The following is a 21,066-nucleotide window of genomic DNA, read 5'->3' as shown; positions in this document are numbered from 1 at the left end:
AACTCATTGTATGGATAAAGGTTGGCAGAGGTGGTCAGTCCCAACTGGCGTGCACGTTGGATAGAGCCAACATCTTGCATAGGGTGAGAGTTAGAGTGATGTGCTAGTGGTACTGATGGTGCATATAGTAATGGGACATTTGCGCGCCATTTGAGACCCTGCCATGCCCATTCCACCGTATTTATCTCTTCGTTTGTTCTTTTATAGGTATAGTAAATGGCAGATGGCAGCGGGGCTGGGAAAGCATGTATTTTTCAACCGCAACATGGGGTTGGAATGGAATAGGGTGGGTGCAATAGTGGCGATATTGAGCCTGAGCACCCAACATGCAGAGCTCGAAATCTAGTGCCCGAGCCCCCATGTGAGTGGCAGTGTCAACACCTTCCAGGAAATGCGCAGTTGTTTACCCACTCAGACGTGGGACACAAGAAGAAGGAGGAGGGAAGTCTAGACTCACCGTAGTGTCTAGTACTACCTCTATAAAGACAGTGCGCTGAGAGGGCTCTAGGTGGGATATGGGCTTGTTGATGGAAAACCCAAATCAACCAACCACTGAGTCATCAAGCGCAAGTAACGCAACACCAACTCCGGGGATTTGGCTTTGATGAGCCAATAGTACAGGTTAGGGAATACTTGTATTCCCATTCTTCTGAGATGAGCTGTGACCACTGCCATCCCATTCGTGAAGACTCCAGGTGCGGAAGTAAGACCAAACAGGAAGACAGCAAACTGATAATGTTGAGACCCCACCGTATAGTGGAGATACTTCCTGTGTGACTGCAGAATAGTGATGTGAAAGTAAGCATTCTGCAAGTCGATTTAAACCATCCAGTTTTCTTTTTCTAGTGCAAGAGGCACCTGAGCTAGGGTCTGCATTTTGAATTTTTCCTGCTTGAGAAACCAGTTCAAAATTCTGAAGTCTCGGATCGGACGCAAATGACCGTCCTTCTTGAGAATCAGAAAATAATGTATTTATTATCTCTTACACCTTTCCTGCTCTTGAATTAACCCCAGTGCACCCAGCTTAAGCAAAGATTAGGCCTCATGTTGAAAGAGCTGAAGATGGTCTGTGGTAAGAAGGTTTTGTTGGGGTGGGAAGGTTAGAGGAAATTCCTGGAAGGGTAGTGTTATGAACCCCAATGTACCCGAATACAGGCCTAGGTAGTTGCAAGGCCCTTTACCTACATTGTATTAACATTGTTCTACATAACGGGTCTGGTGCAGACCTTTTACCTAGTTAGGTGCTGAATAAATGTTGTATGGTTTTCTCCGAAATCTAATTTATTATGCATGAGGATTCTCAGTATCACAGTAGGATTACCATCTTCTACATAAGAACTGTTAGAAATGGGGATTTCCGGTTGGCCAAGGCTTGCGCCAAAGCCAGGCAGAAACCACCTCTCTAGTCAGGGCAAGGGAGTTACACGCCAAGGATAACCCCTGCTCACCCTCTAGGTAACGTGACACGAGCAGTAAGGCTGATCCCGGAGGCAATGTAGGTTAAGTACTTGCTCACGCACCCAGCAACAACACCCAAAGCCCACCACAAAAGAAACTCCACACAAGCTTATATATAAAAATAGCCTTTGTATTATACCAAACACATTAGACAAGAAACACACACTGTACAATGTGCCATAGGCACGGGTGGAATTTACAGGGCATATATGTACAGGACAGGGCCACATGGACCACTGTCAGGAATAAACACTTGGTAGAACTAGCACTTTGTAGAAATAACAATTAGCACATAGAACATATAATAACTGTAGCACCAAATAGCCAATGTAGCACACAACCAGTAATCACTGGTAACAGGTAAGTACCACCTACGCAATCCTAAACACCTTAGGCAAATATCACACAGGGAATCATAAACTTACTAGCATAACCTATACTAGGAAAAACAACCTCCTAAGCATGAAAACACGTTCAGAGGTAGCGGCAAGAAGCTTTTCACATGATGCATAAAAACACATTCAGAGGTATAGGCAAGAAGCTTTTCACATGATGCATAAAAACACATTCAGAGGTATAGGCCAGAAGCTTTTCACATGATGCATAAAAACACATTCAGAGGTAAAGGCAAGAAGCTTTTCACATGATGCATAAAAACACATTCAGAGGTAAAGGCAAGAAGCTTTTCACATGATGCATAAAAACACATTCAGAGGTAATCACAATCGCGCCAAAAAGTACCCAGAACTGACCCCAGGCCGAATTGGCCTCTCAGGGGCTGAAACGCCCTGTGTCCAGAAAAGTCAGGGCAGGCTGCGCAGGCAGCCAAAGGAGATGCGCAAGGGGGGCAAGCCTAAATGAAGCAGCTGTCCACTAAGTGCTGGGCAGCTGTAGCAGGAAGCCTGGCACCAGCGTGCCTCCTGGCTCTTCTTCTGGGGCTCTAGAGAAGCAATACCCAAACACAACGTGGGAGCCTCGTGGGCTCTGGAGAAACAACTGGGGCCTCAGGAGCCTTGTGGCTCGAAAGAAAATGCTGCCCACTGTGGGGGGGAGCGGCCCGCTACCAGTAGGGGCCGCTCTACCTCCCGAAATGCCACCCAAATGTAGGGGCCGCTCTGCAACATAAAGAAATGCCCCCGACGTTTGAGTCCCGTGGGCTCTGAAGAAATATGCGGCCAAATGTGGGAGCCTCGTGGACTCTAGGCAAGGGCCCCCTTCAGCGTTGGAGTCCCGCTCTGGGGACTTGGAATGACAATGGCCCCCAAACGTCGAGATCAGAGTCCGCTCTTGGTACAGAGGCCGCTCTGTACCAAAAGAAATGCCCCGACGTTGGAGTCCCGCTCGGGGAACTCGTGAGCTCTGAAACTAAAGGTGCTCCTTGACGTCGGAGCGGCCCGCTATCAAGTGGGGCCGCTCAACGCACCAGCCAGGACAACCCCGAGACCCCTCCTTACCGGTTTCCTGTCTCCGGGCGTCCTGGGCTGCTGCTCCGGTCGGGTCACTTCTCTGCCGGCATGCGGGGCTCTCTGGCTGCCGGTCTGCTCTCCTCGCCGGCCTCCGCTTCAAGGCTCGCCTCTCGCTAGGGGAGCCTCGGGGAGAGAGGCTGGCTTCACTCCGGCGGTGCAGGAGCGCGGTGTAGGCTCCAGTCCGCTTCCTGACTTACTCTTTGCTGGCGATGCGGGGACAGCTTCCTCCCAGCCGGGGGAAGTGGAAATGGAGCCTGTGAGGCTCCTCTCTCTGTCCAGGCCGGCCCCGCCCACCGTCAGGCGCGGATTGCCGGCTTCGGTTCTTTTCCTCTGTTCTTCGCGACAAGACGGGGTGGGCACCCGCTTGTCGATTAAGTAAACAATAAAGCGGGGTTGGCACCCGTAATGGAAGATATAAAACGGGGTGGGCACCCGTGCAAGGTGCAAACAGTACGCCAAGACGCAGGGTGGGCACCTGCGCTCTTGCATATAAGAATAGCGGCAATTTCTGCAGGGTGGGCACCTGCTTCCCCCTAAATGGCAAGGGGCCAGTCAAACAGAGCTCCTGGAGGGGAAAACAAAGCGCTCCCAGGGAAGTGGGAACAAAGCGCCGCCAGGCGCTTGGCAGGCCACAGCACTCCCAAAAGTCCAGGGACAAAGTATAACCAGGAATGAAGGCGGGGGGGGGCAAAGGCTGGGCCCAGGGGCCAGCTCACAGGGCCCTCCAGGCAGGGAGGCAGTCCCCAGTGGCGGTCCTCCTGGCACCCAGCAGCAGCAGGCCCATTCCAAGTTAGGATCAGGTAGAGAACATTTTGTAAGGGGTCACAGCCTCTTTTTATAAACAGAAACACTTTGTCTGTGTCTGTAGGGTGGGGGGAAAACCATTCGCAGCTGGTTTTGGAGCACTCTGATGTGTTCAGCCCCTCTCACTATTAACTGGCCAGGCTAAGGTCATCAGTCCCACCACAGGGGGCGGAGCCAGCATTGTGTGGGGAAAGCCCAGCCCTATTCAGGTCCCAGGTGCACTCCTCCCTCACATCAATCATGCAGATCTCTCCACTCACCACTGGGGCAGACCCATCCTGCCTCCTGGAGCCAGGCTCACCAGCCAGCTCCAGCCAATCACAAGCCAGACAGCCAATTCACATAAATTACATAGACATGCCAACTTCTAGAAGTGGCACTTCCACACTTGGCACAATAACTCCACACACATCATCGTGCTGCATTCACTCTCACGAGTTCGCACATACCAAACTCGCCCCTGCACTCCCCACGCATCAGGAACTACCAGCGACACATACATTCCCCATGCATTCCTATGGCAGGGCAGGCCAACCTTACCACACGCACGCACTTAACCCTGGGACACAGTGGTAAAGTGCGCAGAAACCAAAAATCACTAACACCAAGTCACAATTAAAAGCAAAAAGTTTAGCGGTGAACCTGCCAGAAGGGCCAAGTCCAACAATAACTATGTATAAAGCTCACCACTATCATCATCCTTGGCCAACATGCTCATAGTACACATCTAGGTAGAAACCCTGAGGGTACCTTTTGGGTATATAAGCACCACATCTTCGCTGGGCAAACCAGAAGGGAAAGACTTCCAAGCTGGCACGCTGACATGAGACGCTGAGGTTCGTGTATGCAGACACTCCAGCATGCAGTGGTCTGATATCCCTCGTAGGGATTCCATCTCGAGACCATGACGAGGTCCTGTGCTCTCCCACAGCAGGTAATAGGGTTGGCTGTATCCTAAGGGATTCTTGGCTATAAACATACATACATGCTTGGTACACTTGGGTACAATTAGTTAGAGTCTGCATAGAAGGAGTACACATTATTACTGTCATTTGTCTGCATATATTCATTGTTTTAGCACTTTGGTAGAATTCTACCTTTTATTTCGTCTGCTGGTGCTTATAACCATATATATCTGTTTCTGTCTCATGGTTGTTGCAGCACACATATTTTCTACTAGAATGACGCTGGTTCAATCAATGCTTATTGAAAACGTCCCCACAGTTTATTTTGTACATCTCGGATACAAAGTAAGCATGAGTGACTGAGCGAAAAGCAATGTACTGTTTCCTGAGGGGTCAGAGTTGTCATCTTCGATAGTTACCAGAAGCTATTCGCTCCTAGGTAAGAGGGGCTCATAGTGGCACTGTGAACCAGCTGGTCTACAGACTAACATATCCTCTGGGGGTGTCTGCAATCGGTCTGGACACCAATCTCTTAGTTCATGATGTCTAAACGTGCAGATCCTATATAGATCTATAGGAACTACACGACAGTAGGGCATAACCCTTTTCTACAATATTTAACATCCACTAACCCGATGTTATGGATCTCCACTGTTGTAGAAGGGGGGAACCCTTCCTCCCACTGGTAAAGCATGCTTGAAGACGGGAAACCTAGGGCTGCTTTCCTGCGATGTTGGCAGTGGAGCAAGAGGAGTAAGATGGGGGTAAGGGGAACTGCTCGTTGTCTACCCCTCCCATGCCCCCTATAGCTTCTTTAGAGGGGGTGGAGGGCTGCTGCTGCTGATGCTGCTGCCTTCCACTATGAGAAAAGCCTGTGGAAAAACCCTGGAACCTCTTAAACTCTTTGTACTCCTTTGGCTGACACTGAAAGCCAAAGAACGAGCTGTTGCCTTGCTCTCGTTAAACCTCTCCAGGGCAGAATTTGCTTTTGAACCAAACAGCTGAGCCCCATCAAAGGGCAAAAACATCGGAGCATTATGCAAATCCAGAGGGAATTCAGGACCCCTCAAACATGCATGCCTTCTAGAAGCGATCAAAGTTCCCATCGTTCTAGCCACCGAATTGGCAGAATCCAACCCCGATTTTATGACTTGATGGTCTGCAGCTTTGACATCATTCAAAAGTTCAGCAAAGTGCCCCAAAACATCATCACACAGTTTTGGAACAACTGCCTTAGCAGAAGCCAACAAAGCATGTATGTAGCAATCCAACAGCTAGGTTTGTGAATTTCAATGTCATGGTGCTGAAACACTTTCCTAGTTGAATACTCCATCTTTTTGGATTCTCTATCTGCTGGAGAAGAAGGAAAGGATCCAGGAGTTAGCCTAAAAAACAAAGCCTGAACAACCAAACTCTTTGGTCATGGGTGAGAAGATAAAAAGAGTGGATCCCCTGGAGCAGGCTTATTCGTCCCAGCTATTGGCCTGGAACCAGCAGGGATTATCATAGACTTCTGCCATACATCTACCACTGGCTCAGTTAAAGCCTCATTGAAAGGTGACAAAGGTTCTGAAGACAACGATGAAGAGGGAAGCATCTCTGTCAGCAAATTAGACTCAAGTTCTGTGGAAGGAAGAGGTAATTACAACATTTCCGCCGCCTTCCTTGTAACTGAATGGTGGAAAGTGACTTATGGCGGCGGAATAGCCTTTGGTGATAACAGCTCCTATTCTGGGGACGTGTCCAAGCTACTTGCCTCTCTTAATCTTTCAAAGTCTAAATCTAGAGAAGACACAATCTCACCCTCTTCCACTTCTGGAGGATCCTTTTCCCCAAAGAAATACTGTCCTTCTTCAAGAAGTTTGAGCCTCTCTTCTTGAGCCACGATTCAACGTAATTAATGGCAACAATGACATTGGTAACTGTCCTGAAGAGGTGAGAAGAGGGACCAGAGTCGAAGCATGCAAAGTCACAATGGAGCCACCCTTTTTCAGAGAAGGCATGATCGGCGTCGACCATATCACAACAGGTGGGATGAACAGAGGCAAAGGAGTCTTTTTCCTCTGAACAGCTCTTGGCGCCAGAGTCGGCCAGGAAACTTGTAACATCGGCATGAAGAGCATAAAAGAAGTCTGTTGATAAGTCGCTGGAAAGTCTGCCAAAGAAAGCAACAGCAGATCAATGGGGACCACAGGCTCAACAGATGGATTCATTGCTCTATTGAAAATGCTAAAGATAGTATTCAAAAAGAGGGAAGAGTCCTCACCTGGAGCAAGAAAGACTAGATAGATCTGCTCCTGCTGAGGCACTGGATCAAAGACCGGCATTCCTATCTTGATGCTCAAACAAAGTCGCTCGCTGTGCTGGAGCCAAAGGTGATGCCTGGAAAGGTACCGGAGACGGGCGTGGAAACACCAACCTTGGCAACTCATCTTTGATAGAACTACTTCAAAAACCATAACACCGCTTCTTATTGTGCTTCTTCCTTACTGACCTCGATAAAGGAGGAGAAGGGGGCTTGGCTAGAGGACAAGATTGTCAACTCTTCTCCTGCCTTGCTTTAGCCATGAACAGTCCTTACAGGGCTTGAACCCTGATTTTTGAGGTAGAGACATATTTTTGGAAAAATGCATCAAAATCGAAAAAACGTTGAAAGACTTTGACCAAGGGCAACAGATACGATTCAAAGGTGCTAAAAAAAGGGAACTGACATCAGCACGCCGATGGAAGCTTATTATGGCTCCAGAGATGTCACATGGTGTCACATGTGGATTTCGACATCCCTGTCGACGTGGTAAAGCTACTGAGAAAGTTTATCCAGAAAACTGGTGCTTGGGATATTCAAAAGGTGAGGAATCCGCAGATAGATGTATTCATCAAATATTCGTTTTTTTAAAGGAAATTGTAGTTCTTGCTTCCTTAGGATGACCTAACACTGCGAAGCAAGCTGAAGCAATTAATAGATATTTTTTTGAAAAAATAAACAGACATGTTCGTTCTAAGTCAGAAATATTTAGAAGAAACAATGTCCACAGAAATATTGCGTACAATACTAACATCACAATGATCGTGGATTTTGTATTACTTCAATGGAGAGATATATTTGTAAATGATATTTAGCATACAGTATTTCTGTCAGAAAGTGTTCAAGTACCATATGGCCGAGTTTTGTTCTGAAATAGATTTGGACGAGATTCAAATGGCATTTTTTGTTACCTGTAAGGATCTATCAGCCAGATTCATCAACGGAAAATCGGCTCGCAAAGGGCCAGATTCTGAGAATCTGGCCCTTTGCGAGCGCAATTTTTGCATTTGGGATTCATCACCCCAAATGCCAAAATCGCAAATTGCGAAATCGCTAAATTGCGAGGAATTGCATTTAAGGAATCTCTATTTGAGATTCCTTAAATGCAATTCATGAACCATTTTAGATTTGCGAAATCGCTATATTTTGCCGCTATTTACAGCGAAGACTGACTTCGTGGTAAATAGCGAAAACTTAGAAAAATGCACTTTAGTGCATTTTTCTAAGTTGTATGTTACACACACACATGTCCTTTGGACATGTGTGTGCGCAACATCAGTCTACATTTTCATTTCAGGGGTGCTACAGGGTGTCCTTTGGACACCCCTGGCACCCTTGAAATCGCATCCTTATTTGTGATTAGCAAATTGCTAATCGCAAATAAGGAATGACTCCCCATTCATTCCTATGGGCCTAATCGCAAATAAGGAAGCTGTAGAAATCGCAAATAATATTGCGATTTCTACATGAATCCCGTTTTGCGAGTCTTTAATAGCGATTCCTTAATAATCGCTATTAAGGACTTGCAAAACAGGACAATGATGAATCTGGGGGTATATCTAGACTATTGTCAGCTAAGAATCCTTGATGCAGCCACCCCCAGTGCTCACCCTGAAGGATTGTGTTACTGATTATTTGGCTTTGGGAGTGTGCCCATCACTGTTCCAAACAACAAAAAACCTGGCAGTCTGGTTTCAAAGAATTAGCAAAAAGGACCACACTCTTTTATTATTAGATGGGCTATCCCGCTATTGAAGAGGAATTAAAGGCTCATAATTACTATCGTTGTGGAGCTGTCTTGCTTAGACTACTGTAACACATTCAACACTGGCAGCTCGTCGAAGAGCATTCAGAAACTCCAGAGAATATAGACAATAGTGGCTAGTTTGAGACTGGGGAAGTGAATCCGCATTATAACAGCACTGACAGGAACTCAACGGACTGCCAATAAACTGAAGAATAATGTTAAAATACTTTTAAATGTGTGCAAATCCTGCAGGCTGAACAGGTTGCGAAATTCCCCAGAAATTGGCCTTTCACTACTCACAAGTTAAGCAGCACAAGATTAACTCAACAATAATCATAGAGAAAGAAACATGAAGGAGAACCATTAGTATTCAAGGTCTAAATCGACTAAAGTTGTTGGACTGCCACCCGAAGAACAAGTTACCTGCCTACTGTAACGTTCTTTCTGGTAAATAGTATAGCAAACCACAGATTCCTCATTTTGAATACTCCCCCCAGTCACCAGACTGGATCTGTATATTTTCCTCCAGCAATGATCCTCGTTGGCACCATGCGGGGCTTTGATGGCTTTATACCGCCATGAAAGTGATGGAGAGGAGCCACATACAAACCCACCCTTCCCGCACGCTGACACAGTTTCCTATTTTTCCCTTTTCACTCCATGGGAAATGCAGCACGATAAATTGTTGGTACCAGTGTGCTGATTCCTAACTTGGGACCTTTTTAGATGTAAAAAAGAGGCCACACCACAGAACGGGGACGTGGCAGAACAGTGAGGAATCTGCAGTAAGATATCTTTTAGAAATAGTGTCACCAGAGGTAAGCAACTTGTTTTTCGGGTGACTAATTGTACGGATTTCTTACCCTGGAATAGATGCCAAAGCAGCACCTCCTATGTCGGATGGTCTCTGGAGGTGACTTAACCCAAAAAGTCCTACAGAACCAAATGGGCGAAATGTCCTTTCCATTAGACCTGGCTGAAAAGGCAGGAAGGTTTTGTGAATTTATGTACTGATGGTTACCTTGCAGCAGGCAGATGTTAAGGAAAGGCACGCTGAGTGCTAACTTAGTAATAGCAGCTTTAGCCATAGTGGAGTTATGGGCTTTCAGACCTTCTGGAGGCTGCTTCTTGCCAAGTGTAGAGCATATCTTATTTCAGAGGACTGTCCATCTCAATAGAGTGCACTTCTGTGCAGTCTTCTTGCTCTTCACCTGGAAGAACACCACCAAAAAATGATCATCTACACTGTGTTCCTTGGTACAATCAATATAAAAGCTTAAAGCTCTTTTGGGTTCTAGCCTCTTCTCATCTTTTGTTGTGTGATGTGGGGCAAACAACGCTGGTAGGATGATCGATTGCCCAATGTGGAAGGGTGTCACAACTTTAGAATCCCCCCACCCCCCCAAGTCCTCAGCTCCAGATTGTCTGGGAAAAAGGTGGTATAGACTGGTTGCACCAACAGTACTCGAAGTTCAATCATGCGAAGAGCTGGCATAATCATAATGAGGAAAATAGTCTTTTATGTCAGGCAATGCAAGGAGCAGCTGTTCAACGCTCGAAGGGACGACAAATGAGAAACATCAAGACAAGGTTAATGCCCCACAGCGGCAATTCAAAAGGTTTGGGAGGAAACACGTGTCAAACCTTTTATGAATCTTATTGCAGCAGGTGATTTAAACAGGGAAGGATGTAAATAGAAAAAACAGAATGACCAACAAATAACCTTTAATAATCCTTAGTGTAAGGTCTTGCTAGGCCAAAGACAATATGAATAAAAGAACACCAAACTGCTTTGCTTGTATAGGGTCAGTCTTTTGGATACCACAATAGGCCACACATTTGCCGCAGCATTCAGCATGAATGGTCTTTGTGGCAAGGATCCACCACTAAAGGTGACAGATCAAATGCAGTCAACTGCCACCTGCAAATCTCCACGCATGGAGGTGTAGAGTGCACAGATTCAAGTGAAGGACTATGCACTGCTGATGTGACAGAAAATCCTCCCGCAGCGGTAGCATGATCAGAAGACAGATACTCATGGCCAGTATTTCCAGGTACCACACTCACCTGGCCCAATCCAGAGCCAGTAGGTTGGCATGGGCCCTGTCATTCTTGCTTTTTTGTCAAAACAAGGGGCCAGAGAAGCGGGGGCGGGAAAGGTGTAGATGAGTCCAGTGTTAGATTTCAGCAAGAATGCATCACATAGCAATAATTCTTTTGGAAACTCCAACACATGGGATATAGGTGCTATTCATGATCTGCCTAAACCCTGCCTGCTGAGCTCGCTCTCAAAATTAAAGACCCAACCATGTGGTTCGCAATCAGGAAAGTGCTGTGATGCTCCAAACAACTCCAGATGTGCAGTGCCTTCTGGACCACTCTTGCCTGCCTGTTGCTGTACCACACGATGGGGGTGTTGTCTATTAGAACCTGTTGCAGCCTTGCCTTGATGAATGGCAGGAAGGACTTCAGAGCCGAGTCCTCTGGTCCCCTTTTTCATAGCCTGGGCTAGAATTCTCTGATCTCTACCTCACTAGCCAAGTAGAGCTGCACCCATCAGACTATCAGCTCTGGGCAGGGGAAGAAAAGGGGCTTACTGCTAGACCAATTGCATTCGAGCAATCAACACTGCAGATCGTGAACCATCTTCTCTAAAATCTGGATGACATCCGTCAGATTTCTTTAATGCTAGAAGCGTTGGAACTTCAGATTCCATTGCAGAGGCCACATGGGCCACCTGGTACGATCAGCAAGGAGGATGCAAGAGACAAAAAGACTCAGAGCTGCTCTCACGAACATCCAGGACCAAATCCAAAACATCGGTACCCAGGGCCTGAATATACAGGACTGATTGGAACAGAGGGAAGGACCTGAGCTGCACTGTATTCAGGAAACCTCTGGTGAATGGTCACGTCTGCAAAGGAGTCAGATGAGACTTCAGCTCTTTGATAGTGCACCCCAGCAATACCAGGAGGTTTGTCATCGTCTGGAGATAGTTTGAGACTGACTGTGGCTCGGGTGCCTTCAACAGTCAGAGAAAACTGATATCCCAAACTCCAAAAGTGGGCAGTGGCCAATGCCATCACTTTAGTGAACACCCGAGGGACACTGGTGAGGGCGATGGGGAACACTGCAAACTAAAAATGCTCCGGACCTGCCTTGAGCAGCAGCTAAGGTCTGTGGGGCTGTAGGGGGGCATAGAGGTCGGAGGTCCAAAATAGGCCAGAGATGCCCGTTGTTTTTCGGCAAAAGTAAATAGTGAGATTAACATTCATCTGCTCTTTTCCAAGTACTGAACCCTCTTGATAGCATCTGTTGAGAATAATACTCGCACCACTTGTAACAGAATGGACAGGTGCAGAGGAAGAGTTGGCGGGACAAAAGAAAGGTTAGAGCATATCCACGCTGAATGGTTTGTAGGACCTATTTGGCAGGTGTGAAAGATTGCTACCCTGGAAGGACATGTTGAATCCTGCCCTCCACTTGGTGGGTATGTGGCACTAAGAGCAAAATAAAGGGTCATGGTGGCTGTTACGGCGGGAAAAGGTACTAGGGAGACTGTCTGATGCCCCAGAGGGCCTGTCACATTCACGTCCACAGACTCGAAAGGACCGGGGTAACTACTGTATTGGTTGGAAAGACTGTATTTGACTATAAGACGGCCCTCTGGAGTAGCTGCGTCTTGTCCATCATTAATTGTCTGAGCCAAAAAGGACCTAGGGTCTTTTAGGACTCCCAGCAAGATTTTACTGGCCATGTCCCAGAGGACATGTGTGTAGAGACCCAGTAAACATAAAGCATTTACCAATCACAACTGGAAACTCGCAGAGGAGAACATATGTTTGCCAAACACAGCAATCCTCTTGGACTCTCTAACCAGAGTTGTGGGGAATGAATTGGGGTTCACTTTACTAGTGGGAGGCTGAAACATATGGCTCTCTAGAGTAGGATGTTTAGTAAGAAAATCAGGGTCAGCAGGAGCACGTCTGTGATGCCTGAACCCCCTGCCTATTTACATGTGAGCAGGCACAAGGCTTTGACCAAGTGCTCATCAGGTAGCGGTGAGGACAGTGACTTATGTTCGGAGATGTACAGCTTCGCTTCTCGTTCCCGTATCACCCTGGTGCATGTGGGCACATTTAGTGCAGAACTTTGAGTCACGCTCCAAGCTCAGACACAGAGACAAACGTTGTATGGGTCTGCTTTCTACAGTCTTGGGATGTCTTGAATGGGGGACATTGTTGCCTAGTTCAATGGATTTCATTTGTGAGTGGTTGGGAGACTGCAAACATTTGGTGTGGAGCTCCAGATCCCCATCAGAAGGTGTGAAAATAAAGGCACTAACATCAGTGCGCCGGGGTAGCACTTACATGTAGCTCGACTCTGTCACTTCTGGGGCGGTATGGAGCAATCACAAAGCCATTATTTGGCAATATGTTGCCAACTAGCAGCACAAAGGGAGTTGCTGGAGAAATCTTTCCGGATCCAGTCTAGCTCCTGGGGAATATTATAAGGTGAGGTGTCTGCAGTTAGACGTATTTATCAGAATGCACTTCTCAGGGCAATATCTTTCAAAAGAGCACTGAAAAACAAAGGAATAAAGGAAGTCTTTGACTTACAAGGAGAGCCATCAGAACAGGGCATATCCACCCTCCCTCACTTATCTGTTTATTAGCTGTTGATGAACTATGGAAATTTGGAACCCTCAAACCATCACCAACAGCTGTTCTGTGGGACCAAACAGGAGAAGGATCCATTTTCATTTAGTTCTATGAAGTTGGCTTGCAGTGATATGCATGTTATGGTACAAAATAATCGTATAAAGAAATAATCAAATGTGCCTCCTCATGGGGCTGCTCAGCGGTGTAACACAAAATGATGAGGCCCTCTGCAGAATGTGATAAGAGGCCCCTGTGTCTCGTATATCTTACAGATTGTATTAGACCATGGGCTGAATGGGTGCATCTGGAACGGTTGGAGGACCGTTGAATGGCTGGGACCCCCCTGCACTGCTGGGCTGCAGAGGCCTGTGTTACGCCCCTGAGGCTGCCAACGAAGTGCGTCACATGTTCCTGTTGCTCTGCTGCTGTCTGCACTGTGCTCACACGTTGCCTGCAGCTATGTCCTTATCACCTTTGGAGGTAAGCAGAAGGGTCCTACTGGATGAAACAAAATGCCAGTTTTCGAGAGGCTGCAATATCGTGAATCTGCGAGCTCTGGGAAGGCCCAAGCTCCACTGAAGAAGGATTAGGTTAAATCCATCTACTATAGATCCTTCAAAAAGAGTAACTTACGGGAGAATAAAAAGAGAGATCAATTTTTTAGGTACATATGCTGACCATCATATTCCAGGTTACCCAGCCATCTGTTACAAGTTGCTTTCTCGCTGAATTACAGATTCGACATGAGCATGATATAATGGTTTGGGAGTAGCTAGAATGCCCCTTTTTTTACTTACATCAGACTAGGTTGGCAGAAGGGGGTTTCTATCACTTGTGATAAAAAATTCTGTTACACTATTACCACTTACACATTACACATACACAGTGAGAAATACTTATGCACTAACAAAAACATAATTGGTTATAGCGTTCGTGTTATGTACGTGTACCCACAAGGAGGGTGATAACTGAAGCATATAGCGAATTGCGCATCTCAAGAAGGACGTTTATGTATTTTCATAATAACAAAAGGTAGGAACTAAAAAGTCACAACACAATTACTTTTGAACATGTAGGGATGGGACTGTTATTTTACCAAGTGGCTATAAACATTTTTTTAAATATCTTGTTGGCATTAATTGCGGTTTTTGAAAACAGCAATGATTTTTTAGAAACAGATCGCCATATCATAACTCATGAAACTCTTTACCAGCAATGATCAAATCCAATGAAAAATTTGTGAATTACATGATTTTTGAACACTGTGTGGGATGATAACACCCCTTGTGGTATTGGCGCTCACTAATACCAGTATTCAATTATTAAGTAATGCCTATTTTAGCTGCTAAAGGGAGGAAGAATCATCCACTCAGTATTTCATGACCACTGGGGATTTATCTAATACTTAAACGCAAGCCCAAGCACACATACAATATTTGCCATTTGTTAAAACAAGACCAGTACAATGCATAGAAAAATTCAAAAGGGTTCCTTGTGTTTTAATTTTCTTTTCTTTAGTTGCTCCAGCCACCACGTGTTTCGTCGTCCGGGATTAACCCATGACTTCCTGAGGGCTGTATTAATGCAACGCAGTTGGCAAGCCTCTGTACCGGTTATAATTCCGTCATGGCCAGGGAGGCAGGCAAAAGTAAAGATGATCTGAATTCCTATTTCTTTGTTCCTCAATGGAATCTAAAATCTGACAAGCCACATATGATAGCGTGTGGTCGATGGTAGAGTAGATGAGCGTTAAGCAAGTTAAAATACGTTTTTCTTAATCTGTGGCACCAAAGCAGGTACCATGTTCATCACTAAATACTTGTTGGACGTGATTTAAAAAAATAAAGAGACAAAAAATAATATAAAGCCACTCAGAAGAAAGTGACATTTTGTGTTTGACTTTACACATTGGTGTACTGGAGCCCCAAGGACCCCGCAAAAAATTCAGCTTTATGAGGCAAGTGGGTACACTGTGGGGTAATATATTACAAGAAGGAGCATTGCACAAATTCTCAAATTTGTCCCTGTGCTGTTTAAAAATGTATCCAGCAAATGGAAAACATTGATAATGATGATAATGTCATCTCCTCATTGAATATTCTAAGAGCTGTATCTCATTACCTTCATATTCTCGAATGAGCATACATATTTGAAGCAACGGATACAACAAACAGGTGCCACAGTTAGATATATCAAGCAGACACCACAGTTGCAAACCTAATAATCAATCATAAATAGTTATCATGTACTTACGTTTTGATTGTTTGTCATCTTTGGAAGCTTCAGGTGGAGGGCTTGATTTGAAAGCTTCGTCTGGAGGGCTCGATTTGAAAGGTTCGTTTGGAAGGCTCGATTTGAAAGCCTCGTTTGGAGGGCTTGATTTGAAAGCCTCGTTTGGAGGGCTTGATTTGAAAGCTTCGTTTGGAGGGCTCGATTTGTCAGCCTCGTTTGGCGGGCTTGATTTGAAGGATATATGCGAAGTGATCTTGATAGTAAACAACTCTAAAATTAACAGAAGGAAAAAATTGTCAGTGTGGTCACTCAGGTCTGTACACATATGTTATAGAGACAGATAATATAAAGCAATTAGAATTCTTCTGTGAGACCTGGAGAACCTGTGCAGCAGGAATAAATCCACCTTTTTAGGTCGAGCCTACAGTTCATGCGCTGTCTGCAAGACCTTTTGTAATTACTTACACCACGTTTGTGCCCGCTTGCAGCTTGCCATAGGTTCCCTCCAATGCCCCTCATAATTGTGGCTTCCTGACTTGGCAGCTGATAGTTCACTTCCGTTCAAGCCAGAGGAGCACCGGCCAATTACAGTCTCCTTCCCGTTTCATTCCGTATGTGTTTTTTTTTCAGAACTCTTTCATTAGGTCTCGCCTGGCGAAAGCAGCGCATGCTCTGCTCTCGCTATTGTGAGTACCTTTTGGAATCGATTCTGCCGAGGGCTTTCATGCACGCATCTGCTTGGACAAACATGGCTGCTCTTGCCATTTGTCCATAGCAGACAGCATGTGCGTGTACGTACAGACTGTGGACAGTCTGCCGCCATCTTGCAATGCTTTCGTTGTCATACCAACAATAATGCCGCTCCTGTACGCAGCTTGCCGGCCGCTTCCTGTAGGTGGCTATGGGGTTCGAAGCTACAGTCATTCTCCTTCGATACATGTATAGCCTCTTTTGCCATTACTTTGGTATTGCAGCACTATCTTAATCTAGACATCCTCTTTGTGTTTTTCTGGGATTTCCATCCAACACTTGTGTATTGCTTTTTCGTTTGGTTAGTAGAGACTTGATCTATATCTAGTTTAGTAATAGACCACATTGGTTAATGTCCAAATACAATCGGTTCGGTCCCGCTCTAGGTCTTGCTAGCATGGATTGGGTGTGTTTATTGGAGGAAGTTGCAGCACACTTCAGATTTTTATGGCAGTGGTCTGCGGTGGAGTAGGGCGCCTATGCTGAAGGTGAAGACTGCAGATTTCCTGAGAGGTTTTTTCCTCTGAAAGGACGGAGGCCACTGCGGGGCAGTTTGTGTGAGAGCCAATTGTAGAAAGCACAGGTCACCTCCTACTGTCACGTGACACGCGGCAAAGTGTCGCGAAAGAACGGGTATGAGGAACAGAGCATGAGGACATTGTTTACTGTAAACTGCGTTGACCGTGTGCCTGCCGCCCGGAACCGAGCGCTACATATAATTCTAGCCAATATTTATGTTCCGCCTCTTTCTTTACATTTCACATTTTGGCAGATGAGCGGACTGAACAATCTTGGGGAGGTGGGAGGGGCCGTGTGAGAAAAGGTTTGTTTATGTTCCTTGAGGAGGGAAAATATAGATAACTTTAAACACTCAAGACCTATGGTACATTTATTTGACTCTTAGGCTATGCAAATTTGGGTAGCTTTTTTCCTGTAAAGATTTTACAAAATGACACAACATTACATACTTATAGCGCATGGTGTGGTATATGGGCATCTAACAGGGCTTTATGTATATGAGAGCATACTTCATGGGGAGAAAAAGTGCACAAGAAACTGACATGAAACTGGTTCACGCAGAACATAACTTTCTGGGAGATGTTTTCCAGTCTCCTGCAGGCGGAAAGTACTCAAAATCACTCAGTGTGACATTTTGAGGAATTTTTATAACATGGAATTTATAAAGTTTGCAAACTTCAACCACAAAATTAACATTTCATTGATGGCCAGTGTGTAATTGTTGTGTCGGAAAAGTAGGAATATTTTTAATTGTTTGTGAACTCCTTTTACCTTCATATTTTTGTGATATAAAATACAAATGTAGAATACATTTTGATAGCTCCATTCATCATTTCTGAGACATAATTAAACAAGCATTAAAAATGCAATAGGTCTCACCTTTAATTAAGGTAAAGCCATTTGCTTTGCTATACGATACCATTAGCAAAGCAAATGGCTTTAACTTAATAAAAGGCGAGACCTATTGCATTTTCCATGCTTTTGTTGCTGCTTTCTCTCTGTGGGTGCCTGTTATTATTAGCTTGACCCCTGATGCTGCTCTAGTGCAATTGCAGAAGTGCCGATATAAAAGTATGTAAGGGGCTCCTAAAAGCATGTGGAGCATTTTAGTGCTCATGCTTCACAGTGGATGACATTTGAGTCAGCTGCAGTATCTAATGACCGAGACTTGGTGCCCCTTTTTGTGAGTCTCAACCTTGCGTTTCGTCTGAAAATAATGGCTGAAAGTAGGAGCATGTTTACAATCATTAATTCACGGCATACAGGTGAAGACGCTTCTATTGAATATCATTGGGAAAACTGATTCCCGAAGGATTTTCAGCTTATTCGAACCAGTCTGCTTTGCCCTGAGTAAATGGCTCCTTCGCAATGAAAGTCCTTTTCAATGTATCACTTTTTAATGATGTCAAGCTATCAGAGGAAAAATGGTCGCTCTTTGTGCAATAGTGAGACTTGCATCTTGGTGGATCCCAACTCACAGTGCCACGTGCTTACACACAAACACCTCCCCTTCACTCTCCCACATGAAAGCATCTCTTGGTGAGAAGGCGAGTAGTTGAAAACACATGGTCACATAAAAGATGAGTTAGAAATACCCGGTGCAGGTTTCCAGCTAGCTTTTAAAAGGCATGCACAGTTCACATCCATTACAGCTCCTAATAGCCTGTGGAGCATTTTAGGGGCCGATTCCGATTTGGGACGGAAGGGCTCCGAACCATGTTCGGAACCCTTCCGACCAAATCGGTCAGTGAGTGCCGGCCGGATTCCATTCCGACCGAGCCATTCGGATGGCCTACGACAGGCTCGGAGAGCCCGTCTGCCATCCGGAAATCCTTCAGTACACCCCCGGCCGCCTCTTTACGACCGAGGGAGTACGATGGCAGTTAATCACTGCCTTTTCATGCCGGTCTGTCTGGCACAAAAAGGCAGTCGGAAACTGTCTTTGGGGGCCCACAGCAGGGCCATATGGGTACAAGGCTGCCGAATGGCAGCCTGGGGGCACCTATGGTGCCCCTCTGTGGATCCCTGCACCCGGTGGCAGGCACCTTGGGGTGCCGGCCACAGGGTGCAGGGATGAACTGCATCTCTGCTTTTCTCAATGCAGGCATGCATTCCGCTCGGAATGCATGCCTGCATTGTGAAGTGTACGAGTGCGACCGAACCCTTTTCGGTCGCATCGTATTAGCAGGGCTGTAACCCAAGACAGCAGGTTGGTGGGTTACTGCTCCTGACCAATGTCGGACGGACCTGAGTCCGTCTGACATCAGAATAGGCCCAATAGTGTTTGTGCTTCAGGGTGGATGATGTTGAAGTCAGCTGCAGTATCTAATGAGATTTTTCAATTCGAAAGTGCAGCCTCAGGCAGAGAGAGAAAAAAAAAAGGTTAAAAACACTCACAAAAAACTAAATAAAGCAAGAGAGAGTGGTTGTAAAATGCCCAGATTAGTTTTATTCACAACCAGTGTCAAGGTAACTATATTTTTCCTGCCTACATTTCACATGCTCTACTTATTCTTGCATTCCCTATGAATGTTTGCTATTTCCAAGATGTTATCTTTTTTTCCATCTGGCATATTACTCTTGTCTCCCCTGGCTGATAACTTATTTCCCATTTCCTGGTTCTCCAATGCCACAAGGTCATACGAACGGTGATAGCGCTATGCAAATATAACTCCACTGCATACAAAACAAGCATTGGCATAGCCAATAGGTCTCGTCTTTGGGACCTTATGTGTTTAGGCAGGACTTTTGGCTATGTTGTAGAGCATTGTAGCTGCTGTGCATTATGTTGAAAACGTATAATAAAAAGTGTTAAGCATTTTTGTTACCTTGATACAAACAAAGACAACATTATATACAACTGAAAAACCTGATTAAAAAAAGATTTTAACATATAAATTGTCTTCTACTTTTTTTGTGCTTGCACTGCTGGCAACTTCTTCCTGCCTGTTCTCATGCTTGTTTGTTAGAATGTTTTTGTTATGGGGGATCGGGTCATAAAAAACGGGGGAGTGGATGTTTGAAAACAGTAATTTAATTAGAACACAAGCAGCGGACAGACACTAGGGGAGAATCAACAGATGCCAGATTCCAAGGGCAGACTGACGTGATGCTTAGGTGGCACTCTGATGCAAAATGTTGGTGGTGAATGAAGTTTGGTGCTCAGGTGGCGACACTATATGGTGTGGATTGGAGGTCAGTTGTGGATTTTTGGAGTTGAAATATGTTGTTTGGTGTGTAATTATGCAGTGTGTATTGGAAATGCGTGGAGTTGAATTGTGTGGCCTGGAACTGTGGTGTTCTGTGAAATTATGCTTAGTGAAATTGTGTCATGGTGTGGAGTGCGCTTTGCATTAAGTGCAGTGTAATTGTATAGCATATAATTATGTGGCACTGAGTGGTATTTGGAATGTATGTTACGTTGAGTGCAGTGTAATTATGTAGCATATAATTGTGTGGCACTGAGTGGTATTTGGAGTGTATGTTGCGTTGAGTGCAGTGTAATTATGTAGCATGTAATTATGTGGCACTGAGTGGTATTTGGAGTGTATGTTGCGTTGAGTGCAGTGCCAACATGTAGCATGTAATTATGTGGCACTGAGTGGTATTATGGGGAGGTTATGTTGTATTCAGTAGAGTGTAATTGTGTGGCGTGTAATTATGTGTCACTGAGTGGTATTGGAGTGTATGTTGCGTTGGGTGCAGTGTAGTTATGTGGCCTGTAATTATGTGGCACTGAGTGGTATTTGGAGTGTATGTTGTGTTGGGTGCAGTGTAGTTATGTGGTGTGGTGTGTAATTATGTGGCACTGAGTGGTATTTGGAGTGTATGTTGAGTTGGGTGCAGTGTAGTTATGTGGCCTGTAATTATGTGTCACTGAGTGGTATTTGGAGTGCATGTTGCGTTGGGTGCAGTGTAGTTATATGGCCTGTACTTATATGGCACTGAGTGGTATTTGGAGTGTATGTTGCGTTGAGTGCCGTGTAGTTATGTGGCCTGTAATTATGTGGCACTGAGTGGTATTTGGAGTGTATGTTGCGTTGAGTGCTGTGTAGTTATGTGGCCTGTAATTATGTGACACTGAGTGGTATTTGGAGTGTATGTTGCATTGAGTGCAGTGTAGTTATGTGGCATGTAATTATGTGGCACTGAGCGGTATTTGGACTGTATGTTGCGTGCAGTCTAATTATGTGGCGTGTAATTATGTGGTACTGAGCGC

General features: G+C 45.4%; 1 protein-coding gene across 13 annotated transcripts in view; it reads right to left on the bottom strand.

Moving 5' to 3' along the window:
• Positions 1 to 21,066, bottom strand: part of LOC144763708 (uncharacterized) — a 2,434,724-nt gene that overhangs the window by 874,635 nt on the left and 1,539,023 nt on the right. For 12 of the 13 annotated variants that reach the window (XM_078649561.1, XM_078649562.1, XM_078649564.1 and 9 more), the window contains one exon: positions 15,600 to 15,848. The exons of the other annotated variant lie outside the window; for it this stretch is intronic. In XM_078649561.1, coding sequence (XP_078505687.1) covers positions 15,600 to 15,848 — 249 coding nt within the window. The remainder of the gene's footprint in view (positions 1 to 15,599; positions 15,849 to 21,066) is intronic. 13 annotated transcript variants of the gene reach the window in all.

Source organism: Lissotriton helveticus, chromosome 6, assembly GCF_964261635.1.
Source record: "Lissotriton helveticus chromosome 6, aLisHel1.1, whole genome shotgun sequence".
Lineage (NCBI taxonomy): Eukaryota > Metazoa > Chordata > Amphibia > Caudata > Salamandridae > Lissotriton > Lissotriton helveticus.
The sequence above is the reverse complement of the archived record's forward strand: the minus strand, read 5'-3'. Positions and strand labels throughout refer to the sequence as shown.